The sequence below is a fragment of the Taudactylus pleione genome, unplaced genomic scaffold (genome assembly GCF_031769625.1).
Source record: "Taudactylus pleione unplaced genomic scaffold, aTauple2 ptg000283l, whole genome shotgun sequence".
NCBI lineage: Eukaryota > Metazoa > Chordata > Amphibia > Anura > Myobatrachidae > Taudactylus > Taudactylus pleione.
Genome location: NW_028284685.1, coordinates 941,660 through 962,704, shown reverse-complemented (window position 1 = coordinate 962,704; position 21,045 = coordinate 941,660). Strand labels below are relative to the sequence as shown.

Sequence of the window (21,045 nt, the reverse complement as noted above, 5' to 3'; positions counted from 1 at the left end):
AGACAAAAGAAGAGGTCGAAATTCAGGGACAATCTTCTTATGAGGGAAAGGGCGGCATTGAGGAAACGGTCTGGCGATCCCTCCATCATCATTATCAAACCAGCTGATAAGGGTAGATGGATCGTCATTCAGGATATCAATGACTATATGACTGAAGCACTTCGCCAATTAGGGGACAGGAATCAATATATTATCCTCAAGGTTGATCCGACGAATGCCTTTCAAAAAGATCTGATAGCCTTGCTTGATAAAGCCTTAGGTGAGGGGGTGATATCGAGGGATGAAAGGAATTATTTGTTATTGAATCACCCCATAATACCCACTTACTATCACCTTCCGAAAATCCACAAAACACTTGTTACACCACCCGGGCGTCCCATTATAGCTGGTATTGGGTCCCTCACATCTAACCTTTCACAATTTATTGATTTTTTTCTTCAGCCATATGCCACTGCACAAAGATCACATATTAAAGACACTAATCATTTTTTGCACTTAATTAAGGATGTAAAATGGAAAGACACTTATCTATTTGTGACTTGTGACGTACAAGCCCTATATTCTAATATTCCCCATGATTTGGGCATAAAAGCTGTCAGAGATATTCTGATGGGAGACCTGGAAATCACAGAAAGTCAAAGAAATTTTATTTTGGATTCAATTTCCTTTATTCTCACACATAATTATTTTATATTTGATCACGTTTTTTATTTACAGACACTTGGGACAGCGATGGGCACGAGATGATTTATTTTTTATTTGGGATGGGGATGTAGAATCACTCACGTTATTTATTTCTCAGCTTAATTCCAACACTTAATTTAACATTCACTAGCACTTATCACCCTTCAACTATTTCCTTCCTCGATATCACCCTTTATATTGAGGATGATAATATTCACACCAAAACTTATAGAAAGGATGTGGACACATACAATTTTCTTCATTTTAATAGTTTACATTATAAGCCTTGGATTAACAACATCCCCTATGGACAATTTAGGAGGATGCGTCGCAACTGTACAAGTGACGCCATTTTTGAGAGTCAATCTGTGGATATTCTTGAAGCTTTCAGAGAAAGAGATTACCCTGACACCCTTCTTAACACAGCACTCGAAAAAACTAGATCACTTAACAGGAAAGAGCTGTCAGCTTCTAAACCAAGATCCGATCCTTTTCTAGCTCAGCCTAAATTTATATCTAAGTATAACAATTGCTCAACCAAATTAGGAATATTATATCTAAGAATCAGATTCTATTATTAGATAATAAACTCAAAGAGCATATTCCAGCAGATGCCTCAGTCATCTTTAGAAAAGCCAATAATCTGAAGGATATATTGGCACCGAGTTTTTTTAGAAAAGATCCCATAATCACTAACAAGATGAATAATAATGGCGATTGGCTGAGTAATAAACCTAAGGGCTGTTTCAAGTGTGGTCGGCCATCCTGTATCACTTGTGATTACATTACAAATAGGTGCTGTGAAATTGTATCAACAAATTCTAATGAAATGTATCCTATAAGAAGTTTTATAAACTGCAATACAACATACGTGATATATATGGTGGAGTGCACTTGTGGCACCCAGTATATTGGTAGGACTATTAGACCATTAAGATGTCATTTTTTAGAGCACAGGAGACTTATCATGAAGAAAAGTAGAATGCATAGTGTCCCGAGGCACTCTATGAATATACATCACTCGAATCCTAAAGATATCAACTTTACAGGAATTGAACATATTCCACAAACAGCAAGGGGTGGTGATAGGTTTCAGAAACTTTGTTTAAGAGAAAACTACTGGATACATAAAATGGGTACACTTTCTCCTGAGGGGTTTAATGAAAATATTGAAATAGATTGATGAGTACACTGTCCAGTAATGACGACTTTTGTTAATGGCTTTTTGGATCATTAGGTAGATGTATAATAGGGGTGGGTGGGACTTGATATCGGGGACCCTCTGTCCGGAGGGATCTGAGATCTTATTTCCGCCACCCCTTATGTACTATGCCCTTCCTACATCATTACTAAATTTGTTGTGCATTGTCCGTTCCTTCAATATCCATTTGATGCTGAAATATAATGTTATCTTTTCTTTTGACGCCCCTGTACAATATAATATATTGCTATGTGTTACCCATTAAGATATATATTGAAGGCTACTATGCTTATATTCTGAAGACTCAAATAAACTCTGAGGGTGATTGTTTCAGATTATACATATATGTACTAACTGGAGATATATATACATTTATTGGGATTTGTAGGAATTAGTCGCCATAATTTCATCTTTATATTATATATAGCGATCAAGATGCATTCTGATACTATCTTATAAATTACAATTGATCATCTTGTTATAAGAATCCTCTGTAAAAATTTACATAGTGTCCTTATGATTTATATGGAGTGAGTCATGCATTATAATGGTATACTGGGTCCAATACGTCATATGATCTTATATTTATATATTTTTCGACATTGATTGCAGAGATCCATATCTTTATGTATTGTTCAACACATTTATTTTTTAGTATTTATATGTCTGGTTATAGTCTGTTATGGGTTATATGATCGAGAGATTAATCCACCATAATCAGTTTTATATTAGCAGTGTCATATCTATGTTATGTCTAATTACTATCTATTATTGGTAGATTATTTAATTTATTAACATTGTTATATATTAATATATGTTGGTCGCGCTTCTATACACATTCATTATTTATTGTGTGGTTTCATGAATATCTTTTCCTTTTTTTCTTTCCTTTAATGCAATGAGATATAAACGTAGTAGGTGTAATATTTAATGTCACAATGATCAGACTAAATAACTTATTGATTGATTAATTGATTTTTGTAGAATCACCTGTGTTAGCAGGTATATAAAGGTAGCATGGAGATCTCCCTATCACCTTTGATAAAGTCACATGTTAAGTGACGAAACGCGTTAGGCGGGACAATCTCATCATTCAGTATCCACTGATACACTGTTGCTTCCTGTGACTGTCTACGCTCTGAACAGATACATGCTCCACAGCTGTGTCCAGGCTTAAGCTCCGGGCGCCTGAGACACATAAGAGATCATTGCAGCACGCGGCACACGGCACGCGGATCGGCTTTTCAGTCTAGTCTGATACCAGACAACATACTCCAGTACACAGAAAACGGAGGAGGTGAGGAGAATGAAGGGGGCCCCCATTCTCTACAGACCGTGAGTACTCACAGTTCCTCCACCTATGGACGGTCCGTGTCTAAGTTTTCATTTACAAGTCTTGGCTGGAGACATGATTTAATCAGCTACACGAGCTGTATCCAATTTCTAATTGCCTACAAAGCACATACCACTTTGCCTTGAAGGGCTGTATTTATTGCAAAGAGAACTATTTTTATTTAATCTTTCGATTAGCGGTGGAAGTGTTAATAGGCGCAGTTTGAAATACATGCTTCAGAATATGTTAATAGGAGCCGACATCACATCTTGATTTAATCTACAGAGATTGTTTATTGAAAGCTGGAAGGAAACATACAAAAAACATATATGTTTTTGGACAGACTGATTCCCATAAATATATTTCCTTATATCAAGACCTTCTGGATATCCAGCCACATTTATCTGCTACAGCACTAGCTCACAGGAGCATGAAGTTATTTTGTATCAAAGTTTAACACAAGGTTACTTATGATCTGTAACAAGGAGCAGTGTGTTCAGGTATACCAATAATTGGGGTACACTCATGTCCAATCATTGGTTTACTGTTTGCGTTTTATGTATTTTTTGAATGTTATTTATTATTTTTCTTTTATTGTCTAGATTATTGTTTTTATGTATTAGTATTGGCTAATAAATGCTTACTTTTATACATCTCATTGCTAGGTTATTGTCCTTAGTACACTATTTAAATACATATCATTCTTTATTGTGTTTACTGGAGTGTAAGTGCTGAGTTCTTGTTTTTTTCTACATCTCTGAACATGCAAAGTTGACGATATCGTCCAGATTGGCCTGCATGCACGGACGATCATAGATATCATTATCGTTCATGCGGGAACGCACATCGTTGGTCGTTCACCGAATTAAAATGAACGATATATCGTTCAACTATATAGTTATCGTTCATATCGTAATATATCTGTCTGTGTGTACGCACCTTTAGGTCCATCGGATGCTCTGTCTAAAGCTGGGCATCCACTATACAATTTTCTGTCAGATATCTGTCCAATCTGGCTGGTTGGAATGAAAACCTGGTAATGTATGGGAGCAAATGACAGTCCATCATATGGTTTTAAACACTGAAAAAAGGACAAAAAAAATTGTTCAAATTGGTTAAATTTGTGTGTTTTATCCAATTTGTCTGAACAACCATTTTTGGCTATTTTCTAGTGTTTGTAAGCAAATGGACGACTGTCATTTGCTCCCATACATTACCAGGTTTTCATTCCCACCAGCCAGATTGGACAGATATCTGACAGAAAATTGTATAGTGGATGCCCAGCTTTACTGTGCAGTACTTGTTGAATTTTGCTGTTTTTCTCTCTCTGTTTACCTGGGTGGGCACATATAACCTGTCCACCACTCGGATCCCCAATTATACTGTACTTCTATCTCTGGCAAAGAGGGAAGGTGGGATTGGGGTGAATTTCAAGGGGAGTTGGGATAGGTATCTGCTTTCAGGGAAGGTGGGAATGGAATAATCTATGTGACTATCCAACTGTGAGGGGAGGTGGGATTGGTGTCCGCTGTGAAGGGAAGATGGATCGGAAAGTAAAATCAGTGTCAACTGTGAAGTTAAGTCGGATTGGTATGCAAATAATATGTGGCATGTTGTTAATAATTGTCCATCATTGGTGGCAATAGGAGCCGCGAACAAGGGTCATACAAAGGGCATGCGCATACTTATGACCTGCATTCACTGCACACGTCAGGGACTGACATCTTGCATGATTATATAATAGATTTTAGCTACCTCAACTTGCAGTCTATACTAAAAACAGGGAACATTACTTCCACATATTGCAATGCATGGTAAGAGGACAACACAAATCAAAGTATTCTCCATCTTGCCAGTCTTACACTAATTATAAATATGAATGAAATCTTTATCTCAATTTTAATATGATCATTGCTATGCTTTTTAATTGGGTTTAAACTTACCTGCACTCAGTGTTTTTAGAGGCAAGTACTCCTCAAGCAATAACAGCTAGTAGGCACTTAGAGAATCACATGACATAAGATGAATAGGGAGCTACAATAAACAGATTGTCACAACTCTTTTAAAAAAAACTAAATATAAAAATGAATTAAATCTGCTTAATTAGCACGAGCCACCTAGTTGGAATCCCTTGTTTCAATTTGCTTATCCTGGGCATACACAGCCAGATAAAATGTCTGTCAGACCGACAGACATTTTATCTGGCAGCCTGCCAGCCGCAGATGTCGCCGGCATACACTGTGAGAGATATCTCACATTGTATAGCCCGACATCTACGCTCCGCCCCCGGGGGAGGAGACATTTCCCTGTTCCTTCCGTAGGAAGGAACACAGGAAAGTCTGTCTGTCGGCCGCGCTGGGCATACACTGCCCGATGCGGCCGACAGTTTACTGGGTAAATATCGCATCGGACGGGCATGCTGGACAATCCTGCATGCCCGACCGAGCAATATTTAACCCTCGGTCGCCCGCACACACGCTACAATTATCGGGGTGATCCGCCGATATCAGGCGGGTCACCCCAATAATTGTAGCGTGTATGGCCAGCATTAGTGCTCATCATTTACACAGGTGTTTTAATTTGACTTTCACTAGGTGTACTAGGTGTAGCTCACACAAGCAAAATAATTAAACACACTACTAGAGCCAACTGACTCCTTAGATAATATTAACTTTGCTCCTTTTCACAAATAAAGAGGCATTCTGTCTAGATGATTAGATTCACCTTCTATTTGCATGTTGTAAGCACCTTCCTCTTCTAAGTATACAATAGGGTCTAACAAAATTAAGATCAACACATTTTGCATAATTATTTTATAATTCCTGACTACATACATATTGAGGCTTTGCTGTATGAAGTGCACATTGTCAAATATGTAAAACATGAATATTAGCAATAGGCAAATAATATTCTATGCGCCAGCTAATGTTAATATGTGTAACCATTTTTTTTAACAACAGACAGACAGTGAGAATGAGAAACATGCACAATTGTTATATTTAATCACCTAAATTTAGGTAACGATTCTTTACGATAGACTATGTACAAAACAAAATATGTAAAAACTGCAACTAAAAAAAGGTGTGCAGGGTGAGACTGAAACAGCAAAGTAGCAAACAAGTGAATAGAGTCAAAACACGCTAAAATGAGCTACCCGCATCAATTCCGCTCTGGAGTCGTCACCAATAACTTGAATAAAGTACAAACAAATCAGGTGAGTGTCATTCATATAGGTGCTCATGTAAAAAAAAAAAATTACTAAAAATAAGTAAATATAGGTAAAAATAAAAAATAAATTCAATAAAGTTACTTGATCCGAACTTCTTCTAGTTGTCTTTCTTAAAAGCACTCCTTTTATGGTACCCAGTGATACATTAATTGTCCCAACACAGGGTGTATTCAGTTCCTTCAATATCCCTCTTTCTTAGGATGTTTGAACAATGTGCATGGGCCATCCGTGGTGAGGTGGGCTCCTGGTTGGGGCAGATCCATCAAGTTTTACAATATAAATCACGTGAGATTTCAATTTCTTTGTGTTGGGAATACACATCATGCACATCCTAAGAGGCCCATGCACATCCTAAGAAAGAGGGATATTGAAGGAGCTGAATACACACTGTGTTGGGACATACATGATTGACGTATCACTGAGTACCATAACTGGAGTGCTTTTAAGAAAGACAACCAGAAGAAGTTCGGATCAAGTAACTTTATTGAATTTATATTTTATTTTTTACCTATTTTCACTTTTTTAGTAACTTTTTTCTACATGAGCACCTATATGAATGACACTCACCTGATTTGTTTGAAACAGCAAAGTATATTGAAGGGTCTATTCATTGTTACTTAAAATTATTTTGAGATAATTAGGTTTAGAACTCGCATTGAGTTCTACCTAATTACCGGAGGAATTCCTTCATTCCTCCTCTTCATAAGTATCTCTTCAGAAAAGCTGTCATTTTGCGATGACCGCTTTTAGGAAAATAGATCCTTATCTCTGGCTACGTATATGTATAAAGAACTGACACAATTATTTTCACTTGTTTGCATATAATCTTATACGTAGGGCATTGAATTTATAGTCCTAGAGGGGTATTCAATATGAAAGGTTAACTTCCCTGGCGAAGTTAAAGTTTCATATCGGAGTTTTTTTTCTGCGTAAAGGTATGGTGCGCGCTCCCGCTTATCCCTGTATTCAAAATAAAATTAACGAAAACGGGAAACTCCGAAGTTGGATTTGCGTAAAGTTACGAATTTTTCCTTAAAATAATTGTAAGACCCCCCTAAAGTTGTAAAAACATGGGGGAACACTATGGGTACCCCCGTTTTAGCCTTTAATTGAAAGTCGGGGATTTAAATAGCCGCAGCAGGTGTTTTTTTTCCGACATTGAAGAAGTGATGCAGAAGAGCACTTAGGTTATTTTTTTTGTTTTTTTAAGTGGTCTCATCAAATTTGGGGTACATGAAAATGGGTACTAGCATATTTTTAAGTCCCTAAAGTCAGTTTTTAAAAATTCTGCATTTGTGCACCTGCCGCTATAATTCTATTCTAGAAAACATCTGCCGCATACTTGCAAAATAGCCCTGAACCTATTTCCCTATTGTTTAACAATTTTTTCCCATTTTTTTTTTTTTGCACCCCAATTTTGAAATTAATTTTTTGGGGTGTCCCTATTTTTTTTTTAAACTTTTTTTTGACACAGTTCTTTTTTAAATGTCAATCTCAGGGGTGCAGGCTATTTTTTTTAAGCCTGCGCCCCTAAACCCCAATTCTGCACTTTTTTCGACACCTATTCAATGGTGAAAAGTTATCACCGTTTTTTATCAAAGACTTTTCAAAACTGCGATAAGTCTTTGAAATTGTATACGGTGTAAAACTAAAACAAGTGATATTAACGCAAAAACATTAAAAAGTGCGATATTAACGCAAAAAACGATGTTATCGCACCCATATTGAATACCCCTACTAGTGTGGAGGCAATTCATACCATACGTTTAAGATTACAGTATATATAACAAGGGAAAGGAATTGCGCCAGTCCTTTACATAAAAAAACGCTTCTACGTATAGAGTTGGGCAGCATTTACTAGGAAATCCCTTTCATACACCGCACATGCACAGGTGTTGTGCTTGATTTATTCTTATTTTCTCTGGCTGCTACTACATTAACACGGCTGTTATGAATACTGTGCATGTGCAGCGTCCATTCACAGCACTGATTACAGCTGCAGTAAGTGTTTTGTTATACTTAAATTAGAAAAAGTTATTTTTAAATGTTCTCACTGCCACTGCATGCTGCAGCAGTGTGAGGTGGCTCACCTCCGTCTGTTCCCCGGTGGCACTTGTAAGTGCTTCTTTAATTGTTTTATTTTATTAATTGTTTATAGTAAATAAACAATTAAGCGCTTACAAGTGACACCGGGAACGGAGAGAGGGGAGAGACGCTTCACGCTGCGGCAGCATGCAGCGGCGGGGGAGGGAGCCGGGAGGATAGTGCGCAGAAGGGGGAGGGAGGAGGAGTTGAGTGCTGCTGCAGTCCCGCTGCTTCACAAGCTGCCGTGTAAATGGGAGCTTGTGAAGCCTTAAGAGGGCTGTACGCCATCTGAGGATGGCGTACAGTAACACCATCAAATTCCGAAAATACATAATTTCGGAATTTGATTCATTGCCTAATTTCCACATCCCCATACTACAACATGGGGAGTGTGGAAATTAATGCAGCAGTACTGTAACAAGGAGAGATCACTGATATTTTCTTCGTTACTAGGTAGATTAATAGCAGTGATACTTAAGGGAGATAAAAACGTTAACTAGGGAATGATGAGTATTGAAGCATGGATATAGACCAATTACATCCACAAACCAATAGGGAATATTGTGGAGCAGAATAGTGATCTGCTGCTTTTGTTTATACTGCAAGTGAAAAATGCATACTTCAGTACTGTGTTCAGATGTCATCTAATTAGACTTTTATCACCGATCACCTCTGAATCTAATTGTTCTCTAATACTATAAAATAGGGTAAGAAAATCAACTGTTATTTTTTATGAAGGTTAAAAAGAACATTCCTACAACATTAATCTAAAAATCCATACTGGCCCATAATGTCAAACCAAATTCATGCATACTGTAATTAAAAATGTTCACTATATGGATGTGTCCATATACATCTTCCTAGAACGTTAAGCAGCCCATCCAGTTGCGCCCTGCCGTGTGTCGTGACTCAGTAAAGCAGAGCGTCTTTTCGTGCAACTTTTTACCATCAAATGTGTCTTGTTTGCAAAGTGATGTGACTAGGATGCACAAGCAGCTTCTGCTGATTAAATGATATCCGGCATGCCTATATTGTGTGTGCAACTGCGGCTGTCTGTTGATTTGATATATTATAATTACATCTGCATTGTCCATCCAAGAGTTAGCGCTTGTTGTTTTTTCTGTTTGCGGGTGTATCTGCATGCGAAATTCACACAGCCGCTGACACTGGTACCATTTCGCATGCAGATACACCTGCAGTCATACACAGAATCTAGGCATGCTGCATATCATTTTAATCAACAGAAGCTGCTTGTACATCCTATTCACACTGTGAATAAGATGCATTTGAAGGTAAAACGTGACACGAAAAGACGCTCAGAGCTACCAAGTTGCACGGCGATCACGCATTATGTGTAACGTGACCTGTAGCACATGGAGGTAAGATGTATGTGGACACATCTGTATTTCAACATGGAGAAAGGTACTGTATACAGTATATACAAGCAAAGAGTATAAGCATAGTAGTGTACTTACTATTATATATTGATAAGGATCTATAGATGCCATTATGAAGTCGCAATTACAGATATAATCCTCCTGAAACAATACTGGTTTTTCAATCCTAAATATATATATAAAAGAAAAGAAAAGGTGGAAAATTAATTTTCATCAGAGTTTGGAAAAGTGACATAAACCCTTTCATTAAACTGGAGTCTTATTTAACATGTGAGTATATTTTCACTGTAAAAACATATAACAAAGGCCATTACGAAAAAAAACACCTAACAAACAAGGGCTTTTAGGTGACTATTAAAATAAATGTGTGATGATTGCACCCTATTTGTGCAAACATTAAGGGGTCGATCCAATTAGCCGCGATCTCGCCGGCACGAGTCATAGCGGAAATGCCCAAATTCGCAGAATTTTGTTGAAATGCCGCAAATTTGGGCTCAGAGCGGACCACGAAAGGTGCGAGATGTCGCTCCATTGCCGGCATTTTAACGCCGTTCCAACAGCAACTCACACCCTTTGCGGATAATTGGATTGACCCCATAGAGCAAGCCTCTAGTTTACTAACATTGCAATGGCGGCACTGGAAAGTTAGTGTCATTACATATTTTTATCTGGGCAACAGGAAGAAGTTCTATACATAAGTTATACATATGTTGAACCCATCATTTGCTGGGTTTCTAGTAGGGTTTGGTCATCTATGTTCCGCTAATCCTCCAGTCTCCCCCATTCTTCAGGTCTCCCCCAATTCTTCCCATCTCCACCCATTCCACCCCCTATTCCTGCCACCTCCCTCTATTCTCCTACCTGTTCCTCCAGTATCCTCACATCACTCCTATATACAGTCCCCCATTCCTCCTTGCTCCCCCATTCCTCCGTCTCCCCCAATTCCTCCTGTCTCCCCTTATTCTTTCCAATATTCCTCCTATTCTTCTCCATATTCTCCCATCTCACCCTATTCTTCCTACAATTCCTCTCATCTCACCCTATTCTTCCTACAATTCCTCTCATCTCACCCTATTCTTCCTACAATTCCTCCCATCTCACCCTATTCTACGTCTATTCCTTCCATCTCACCCTATTCAACCCTCTATTCCTCCATCTATAGTTATTCTTCCCACTATTCAAAACCTTTGGCTCCTTTTCTATCTTTGTGTACACACATAGGGGTATATTTACTAAAGGTTGATTTTGATCGATTTAAAATAGATGAACATCTACAAAAATTGATCAACATCAATGTTGTTTTTCTCGGGCTAAATCACACGATTACTAACAGACAATTTTTTATTGTTTTTTTTTTAAATATTAGTAAGTACTCAAAAGACCTCACCTCACCTCCCCTGACAGCAACACACGCCTCTTCACATCTCCCCCCCTCAGAGCAGCACACCTCTATTCACACCAGCACTCCCCTCACCGACCCTTACCTCACTTACCTTGTCTCTCCTCATGCCTCTCCACACCGCAGCACACACTACACAGTGCTACCTTTCCCTCAGACAGAGTGCACTCCGCGGCAGCATTTTGAAATTAACACCTGCCAGACCAGAAGCCAATTAGGGGCAGCCACATGGCCGCCACCGATTGGCCATGAATGGCTCGTGGCCAGCACCAAATTTAAATAGATGCCCGCAGCTGCTTGTTTACCGGCACTGGGACAGTAACAGCGCCGACAGCCGAAGTGAAATGCTGGTATGACATACTGTTTTCATACCGGCACATTTCAAGCATTGGCAAGTCCTGTACGAGACTACCCAATGTTTTAAAGTAGCAGTCATTTAGAGCAAAATCAACTTGGTTTTGCCTTTTAATGACTGCTACTTTAAGACACTGGGCAGTCATGCACGAGACTCGCTGATGCTTGAAGTCTGCAGCCTATTACATATACCCCCATGCATTTTAAACTGGGAGGACCAAATAGAAACATTACCATACAGATATGTTCGGCCATAATAACAGGCAAGGCACACATGCCTACTCTCACGGGATGGCTGGGAGTCTCCCGAATATCAGGTGGCGCTCCCGGCCCCCCCGGAAAAGTAAGCAAATCTCCTAACCACCATCACCCCAGCCCCCCCCCCCTCCCCGCAGCGGGGCTGGCTGGTGACGCGATTCACGATAAGCGCGGCATTCTCGATAAGTGCGCCATCATCACCCGGCCACTCCCTCACTGTATACAGACATTCAGCTCCCTCCTGGAAATTTCTGGTATTGACTTCATAGTTTTGCTGTTATAGTAACTGTATATATTTAATAAATATTATACATTCTAGTTTAGAAACTTATGCAATCAGATGTTTTGCATAAAAAGCAAATTGTATCACATTATACTTTGTCTACATTTTGTAGAAACTTATGTGGGGTAAACACTTTGCCGACAGAGCGTCCTGTCCACCAATTTGGTAAAAACGCAGCTGTGTATATTAGGGGTGTGCACCGGCCACTTTTCGTGTTTTGTGTTTTGGTTTTGGATCTGGATCTTTCTTCGTGTTTTGGATCTGGATTGGTTTTGCCAAAACCACCCTTCCGTGTTTTGGGTTCTGGGTTTTGTGTTTTGGATCTGTATTTTTTTTTTAAAAAGCATAAAAACAGCTAAAATCACAGAATGTGTGGGTTTTTCTGCTCCTATGCTATTATTAACCTCAATAACCTTAATTTCCACTCATTTCCAGTCTATTCTGAACACCTCACACCTCACAATAGTGTTTTTATGTCCAAAAGGTTGCACAGAGGTAGCTGGATGACTATGCTAAGCGACACGAGTGGGCGGCACAAACACGTGGCCCATCTAGGAGTGACACTGCAGTGGCAGACAGGATGGCAGTTTGAAAAACTAGGCCCCAAACAGTACATACTGCAAAGAAAAAAAAGAGGTGCAAGATGGAATTGTCCTTGGGCCCTCCCACCCCTTATGTTGTATAAATAGGACATGCACACTTTAACAAACCAATCATTTCAGCGCCAGGGTCTGCCACATGACTGTGGCTGAAATGATTGGTTCGTTTGGGCCCCCACAAAACAGGCTGGCAATTAATCTGTCCCTGCACAAACTGGCTCTACAGAGGCAAGATGTCGTCCTCATCCTCCTCATCCACCGATTCCTCACCCTCTTCAGTGTTGTGTACATCCTCATCCTCACAGAGTATTAATTCGTCCCCGCTGGAATCCACAACCACAGGTCCCTCTGTACGTTCAGGAGGCTGGTCTCCCTGGAAGAGTTGATAATTCATTTTATGAACATCTTCTCCACATTTTGTGGAAGCAACCTCCTACGCCTTTCGCTGACAAGGTTCCCGGCTGCACTAAACACTCTTTCGGAGTACACACTGGAGGGGGGGCAACTCAGGTAAAATAGAGCCAGTTTGTACAGGGACCTCCAAATTGCTTCTTTTTCCTGCCAGTACAGGTACGGACTGTCTGACATGCCTACTTGGATGTTGTCAACGATATAATCCATTAACAGACAGACGCACGCTTGTCGCTGCTGCTTTGAGGATGCAGGTGCGGCTACAGCCCACACAATTCACAAAGACAGAAAAAAAAGAATATTTTTATTGTTTGTGGAGCGCACTTTGAGGGTTACACCACCCTTTAACAGACAGACGCACGCTTGTCGCTGCTGCTTTAAGGATGCAGGTGGAATCTAGACGGGATTTGGAACCGGGGACACACTACCTCCATCAATTGTCTAAATCCCACTGCACTAATGGCGGATACCGGACCCACGTCTAACACCAACATAGCAGTCAAGGCCTCAGTTATACGTTTTGCTTCAGGATGACTGCTGTCGTACTTCATCCTCCTCGCTAGGGACTGTTGGAGGGTCAATTGTTTAGTAAAAGTAGTGGTGTTCCTACTTCCTCTCTGGGATGATGAACAACTCCCAGCAGCAGCAACAGCACTAGGAGGAAGTGGTTCTTGATCTTTCCCTATTTTATTTTTATCAGAGAAAGTTTGGTCCTCCATTTATGTTATATTGATATATACGTGCGGCTAAAGCGCACACAAACACAGAAAATATTTTTTTATTTTTGCTGGAGAGTAGTGCACTTTGTGGGTTACACCACCCTTTAAGAAATGAGCCAGCCGGCTCTTTACTTATGGGACACAGGCGCACGCTTGGCGCTGCTCCTTTGTTGATGCACGTGCAGCCACAATGCACACAATTCACAAACACAGCAAATATTTTTTTATTTGGTTTGGACTGGAGTGTACTTTGGGGGTTACAGCACCCTTTAACGGTCAAGCCAGCCGGCCCTTTACTTATGACACAGGCGTACGCTTGGCACTACTTTGTTGATGCACGTGCGGCTACTGCGCACACAATTCACAAACACAGAAAAAAAATTTTGGGGGTTTGGAGTGTACTTTGGGGGTTACAGCACCCTTTAACGGTCAAGCCAGCCGGCCCTTTACTTATGACACAGGCGCACGCTTGGCACTACTTTGTTGATGCACGTGCGGCTACTGCGCACACAATTCACAAACACAGAAAAAATATTATTTTTTTAGCACTTGGGGGGAGCACCCCTGATGGACAGAGCACCCCCTGGACAACACTACAGCACCCCTTTAGGACTGGGACACTGCACAGGACTTTGGAGTGGACACAGCCCCTATGGAGAACTGACTGCACAACACAGTCCAGCCAGCCCCTATGGACTTTGAAGTAGTGGACACAGCCCCTATTAACAACAGCAGCACAGCACAACACAGCCAGCCCCTATGGACTTTGAAGTAGTGGACACAGCCCCTATGGGCAACAGCACAGCACAACACTACTCTGCACTACACTACACAGCCCAGCCAGCCCTAACTCCCACCCTCCCTCTTCACTGTCCACAGCCGAGTGAGAAAATGGCGCTGACGCGGGTACCTTATATAGGATCCAAAACCCGCGAGACCCGGAAGGCGGGATGATGACGTTTTGCCTCGATTTCAGATCCGAGTCAGGCGGGAAAAGTCGAGCCTGACTCAGATCTGCCTCGGATCGGGGGGGCTCGGGGGCGTTCGGATTTCAGAAATCCGAACCCGCTCACCCCTAGTGTATATACACTTACCAATCAGCCTACCGATATGTCTGGCCGTAGGATCCACTTGTGACGTCATTGTTGCTGGTTCCTGTGGTCAGTATATGGGTTGATCAGTCGGTCGCCCGTAAACACATGCAGATATGATATATATTTCTGATACATCTCATCTGTCGTACTGAACGGCCAGTGCAATATATCTGAGAATAACATGGTTCACAGATATATCGTGCGACAACACACCGGCAGACAGTCTGGGCAATATATTGTTTGTCGGCTGTACAAACAACATTTTGCCTGGTAAGTACCCAGCATTGTGGCCTTATTCAATTTGAGGACAGGGGAAACAAAATAGGAAGGGTGTGTGCAGTGGCGGGCTGGGCCGGGAGGCAGGGTGCCATGTGCCCCCCGGGCCGCAGCGTCATGCGGGCCGTCTGTGTCACTGTGACACAGACTGCACCGCGTGTGTAGCGCTGACCGGACGGAGTTCGGTCAGCGCTACACAAGTGACAAACACACAGCCGCCGGCTCCGGCAGCCGTGTGTTTGTTTTGATCAGCAGCCAATGAGAGTCTGTCAGACTCTCATTAGCTGCTGCTGCGCCCACTGCAGGAGAGCTCCATCTTCTGGCTCCCGCAGTGGGTAATGGGAGAGGTGTCATGACGTCTCTCCCATAATGCAGAGCGGCCCGGCCCAGGAGGACAGACGGAGGAGCGGATGGCGACGGTGGGACGGGGATTCAGGTAAGTAGTTTTTTTTTTTTTTTTTTTTTATTGTGTGTGTCTACTGGGGGAGCGGCTGGCACTACAAGGGGGAGACCACTACTGGGGGCACTACAAGGGGGGGGGGGGGGAGGACTGCTGCTGGGGGCACTACAAGGGGGGAACCACCACTGGAGACGCTGCAAGGGGGGGACTACTACTACTACTGGGGGCAATACAAGGGGGGGACTACTACTACTGGGTGCACTACAAGGGGAGGACTACTACTACTGGGGGCACTACAAAAGGGAAACCACTACTGGGGGCACTACAAGAGGGAGGGACTACTACTGGGGGCACTACAAGAGGGAGATCACTGCTGGGGACACTACAAGGGGGAGATCACTACTGCTGGCACTGCAAGGTGGAGACAACTACTGGGGATTACTACTGGGGGCACTTCAAGTGGGGGGTGACTACTACTACTAGGGGCACTACAAGGGGGGGACTACTACTACTACAAAGGGGGACTACTACTACTACTAGGGGCACTACAAGGGGGGACTACTACTACTAGGGGCACTACAAGGGGAGGGGACAACTACTAGGGGCACTGCATAGGGGGGAGGGGACTACTACTACATTAATCCCATATGGACCCACCTCCTCCGAGGAACACTTGAGGAGGGGGGGTGGGGGCGGTTTGCTGTAGCACGCACATTCTTCGGGCACCCTGGCTACACGCTACTCCTCTGCCAGGGCCGCCTGCATGCATTTGCCCCCCAGGCTAAAAGTTGCCAGCCAGCCAGCCCCTGGGTGTGTGGACGGATGAGGCCAGAGTGTTTGTTTGGGAAATTGGCAGTGGAATGTACAGTGAAGTGGTGTGGTGTGGTGTTGTGTGGTGTTATGTGGTGTTGTGTGGTGTTATGTGGTGTTATGTGGTGTTATGTGGTGTTATGTGGTGTTATGTGGTGTTATTGATATGTACTAACTCAAGTTCAATGTAATGATAATCTGCTTTTTTCTCATGAATGATATTAACCTAAATTAGAGAAAATATTATATTTTAATAAACAGATACTGTGAGTATAATTTATTGATAAGCTACCTAATTATTATTATGCTTTCTTTATAGCATCCCAAAACAATATCCAATGCCGATATAAATTGGGAAAGGTTTATTGTCCTGCCTCAGGGGAACTCATAATGGGGCAGATGTACTAAGCTCTGGAAAGTGATAAAGTGGAGAGTTATAAACTAACAACCAATCAGTTTCTAACTGTCATTTTTCAAATACAGCCTGTAATATGACTGTTAGGAGCTGAGTGGCTGGTCATTTATCACTGTCCACTTTATCACTTTTCAGAGCTTAGTACATTCCCCCTCTGTAATTCCCAATCATGGGAATGAACACACACCAACAGGCAAATTTAATCAAAAGCCCAAATATAACATTCTTCCACAGGATTTCAATAACTTTTTTTTACCAAAGAACAACTTTAGCTAATGTATTAATGCCATACATGCCTACTCTCCCGAAACATCCACGACAACTGGAAAAGTGGGCAATTCTCCTGGATCCTTCACACAGCCACCCACTTCCAAACAGAAGTGGCCAGATCGGGCAGCTTGATTGCACAATTCGCATCATTGTGGTCCGACCCCCTGCTCTCAATGCTGGTAATATCAGCACTGTATATAGAGGGCGGCAAAGTCACAATGATGGGTGCATGGCATTATTGTAGCATCCAAAGGATACTGGCTACAGGGTGCCATTCCTGGCACACAGCTAACCAGAAGCAAGGGCCGAGGGGCAGTGACGGTGCCGCCTACAGAGCACTGTTACGGCCCTGAATAGTTGCACAATGTATGTACACAACCGAGCACCAACTTTCAATCTGTCGGGCATGAAAAATCTTCCAGCATGTCCGAGAAATCTGATCATTTAAGCTCAGATATCAGCAACATTTAAAGTCTATGGGCTCTGCCAACAGACCGACCAACAGTTCACATACATACACATTACCTTTGTAGGCAATAAACCCGCCGAGATCATGGACAGATAATTGCACCGCTGGAGGATAAATAGTCGGCTGGGGGATATTGGATTGAGGATGTCAGATAATTGGTCTGACGGTCTGATAGTAAGTTTTATCTAACAGTGCATGTCCAGAAACACAGCATGTGTACAAAGTCTTTTCTTAGCAGTCAGAGGCTTCCCAATTTTTATATATGTATATATTTTTATATCTTTGTTTGTACCTTGAATGTTTACAGAAACAAATACTTGTTGAGTATGTTGTTTTTTAGGAATATAGTGAAGTCATATGGATAAAACTTTTCTAGTGGGACTGTCCCATGTGTCTAGCATATACACATTGATTAGGACCAGCAGGTGGTATTCACCTGAGAGACTAATGATTTGGGATGATTGCTCCAATCTGTTTTCTGATGCTGGTATAAAAGAACAGAAAGTTCCAACTATCACTACTCTTTGATAAAGCCCTATATGTTGGGGCGAAACCAGGCAGAGGACCCCCTGTTTACAGCACTTTTTGACCTGAGCTAAAGACACTGGAGTGTTGTGCCGAATACGGACTTTATTAAGGAAGCGCAGCAAGCGCTCGGGATAACACAAGGTGTTTACAAAAGACCCCGGTGGACACTTAATGCTGGATTAGAGCTGGATTACACACGAGCCCGACGATATTGCTGGAGCAGGGCTGCCTGAGTCAGGCTATCTCCCAGAGGAACCCCGTGGTTCGAGTACACCAAGTGCGGCTATAGCTTTTTATGCATGTATGATTTCCACAGAACTTTCTGCATGGGATACTTTCCACATATAAATATGCAAGTGGAGCACCACTTAATTATCAGCAATATCGAATTGTTCCATCAGCTGGGTTTTTTTCGGGACTGTTTTTATTCACTATATTGAATGCAAGTACATAGATCGATTTATCCATATTGTGATCTTAGTAATATAAATACTCCTAATGATATTTATTGAAGTGTATTGTGATACATGTATATTTTAATTTGTAATTTGTGATTAAATTAATGTTATTGGGAAAGCCAACTGCTATCTTAATGTTCTGCCATCTCACAACTGCACTCTATAAATAAGTGCAGTCCCATCTGTAGTTTGTGTTTTATCTTCTTTTGGGTGTACACACACCCTGATATTGTGGACTAGCAGCTGGTATGTTCATTACAGAATTTATTCTGTGGATATAGTTAAACAATAGAACAAATACAGAATTTAATAAATCTAGATTAGCGCCAAAGTCAATTGTTTTCTGTATTGGAGTTTAGAGGACTGGGTAGTTATTTCAGAAGCAAAGTAACTTGTATTGGCTAGAGAGAGTGCAAAGTTGTATAATTTGAGCAAATGTTTAGTAAAGGAAGGTGACATTTAAAGTTATATTTTCTCCAATGGTGCTTGGCAATGGAAACAAATATTGCAGGTAGTATGTCAGAGGGTGTTTTTGTAGTCAGAGCAAGACAGGTTAGTTCTATGAGAGAGGAATAACTTTTGTGAAGCTAAAAAATCAACTGGGTTGAGAGTTTGTTACCGTAAAAATATAAAATCCCATAGAGATCAGCTTGTAACTGTCATTTTACAGTACTGTAGATAAACATAAAAAATAAACCATAAAGTAAATAAAAGGTGTAACTATATTTCCACAACGCGTTTCGCAGTACTTGGCTACTTCCTCATTCATCAATTTACAGCACTGTGCAACAGGAGGCAGGGCCATGATGGCACTATTCATGAAGTAATCGCGCCCCACAGTTGTCTTCCCTACTAGGGAAGTGAGCGAATTCGGGAGGTTGGTCTATTCTCTGAGGAGCCCGGGAGAGGTCCTGGAAATTCGGAAGACTCTCGGACATTTTGGAAGACTAGGCAAGTAAGATGCTATGTATGAGCAAACTCCTAAACATAACAATTCTACAATGTTTTATGGCTTTTTGCAAAGTTAAATTCTTTTTATACAGTATTGATTTTACACAGTCAGTCAAAAATCCCAGTAACCACTACAATTCAAGCTTCCACAAGTTCCAGATTTTTTAATAGTCCATTTTACAAATTGGAAATCTTTAACTCAAAATAGATAAGTATGTTAACCAAATTCAGAACTCTGCCAAACTTAGATTAATAGAATACTTGGTACCAAATACATATATTTGATTTTACTCGAGTGACAACTAAAAGGAAACACAGGGAGGATTTAATGGACTGAGCAGGCAGTCTGTACCACTTCTAAGATGTGAAGCTGCAGTCAGGTCTTCATTGATTTTAATGTTTGCTGACCACTACATTGTTATTACATTGAATAAAAAGGCACTTGTAAATAATTAAGGTTCAAGGCTCAAAAGTCAGTTTGCCTTTACTTGCTTTGAAAGAAGAGATGTGGTGTATAGCTCCTTCCAGCAACCATTTCACTTTACGTTAAGGAAGTTTAAGTTTCAAAAACAAACAAATGATACAGACAGACTGCTCTAGATCATGCTGGCTGTGACACTTCTGTGATTGAATTTGGACTGAGCTCCTTTCCACATTGATTGTTCACCTGGGTTCTCCTCTGTCTGTAAACACTGCTAGGCTTGATTGGAATTGCAGGTGTAGTTCTGACTCTCAGTGCTGCAGATATGTTTGCCCTCCACTACTCTGAATGCTACTGCCAGACCACCTGACTGTATCCACCAATTCCTGCTAGACACAGAGTATAAAGATCCTCCTCTGATAGCACTCAGTGCCTGAACATCTCGTTACTTCCTGGTGGTGTATAGTTCGTGCTACTTCTGAGTACAAGGGTATCCCAGGCTCCTGCTGGTTCTTAGACCAGTTCATTCAGAAATCCTGCTTACAGCAATACCTGGTATATCCAGAAATCCTGCTAACTGCAATACCTGGTATATCCAGAAATCCTGCTTACAGCAATACCTGGCATATTTGGAAATCCTGCTAACAGCTATACCTGGCATATTCAGAGGTCCTGCTGCAGCATGACCTGTGTTCCTGAGTTCTTAGTGTGAAACCTTCGCTTCTAAGTTACACGTTCATTCCACGCTACTTCAGTACGGAGTCAGTTTCAAGTTACAAAGTTCATTCCACAATACTCCAGTGCAGAATCAGTTCCAAGTTACAAGGTCATTCCACGCTACTCCAGTCTGGAGTCAGATTCAATTTCCAAGTTCCCCATTCCCCTCTACTCCAGTCCAGAGTCAAATCCAAGTTCCAAGTTACCCATTCTGCTCTACTCCAGTCTGGAGTCAGATCCAAGTTCCAAGCTATCCATTCCACTCTACTCCAGTCCGGAGTCAA

The 21,045-nt window shown here is 41.4% G+C and overlaps 1 protein-coding gene across 3 annotated transcripts in view; it reads right to left on the bottom strand.

The window, feature by feature from the left end:
• Nucleotides 1–21,045, bottom strand: part of PLA2G4A (phospholipase A2 group IVA) — a 270,597-nt gene that overhangs the window by 229,121 nt on the left and 20,431 nt on the right. For 2 of the 3 annotated variants that reach the window (XM_088482227.1, XM_088482226.1), the window contains one exon: nucleotides 10,008–10,095. The exons of the other annotated variant lie outside the window; for it this stretch is intronic. In XM_088482227.1, the coding sequence (XP_088338353.1) occupies nucleotides 10,008–10,040 (33 nt within the window). In that variant the 5' untranslated portion in view covers nucleotides 10,041–10,095. The remainder of the gene's footprint in view (nucleotides 1–10,007; nucleotides 10,096–21,045) is intronic. 3 annotated transcript variants of the gene reach the window in all.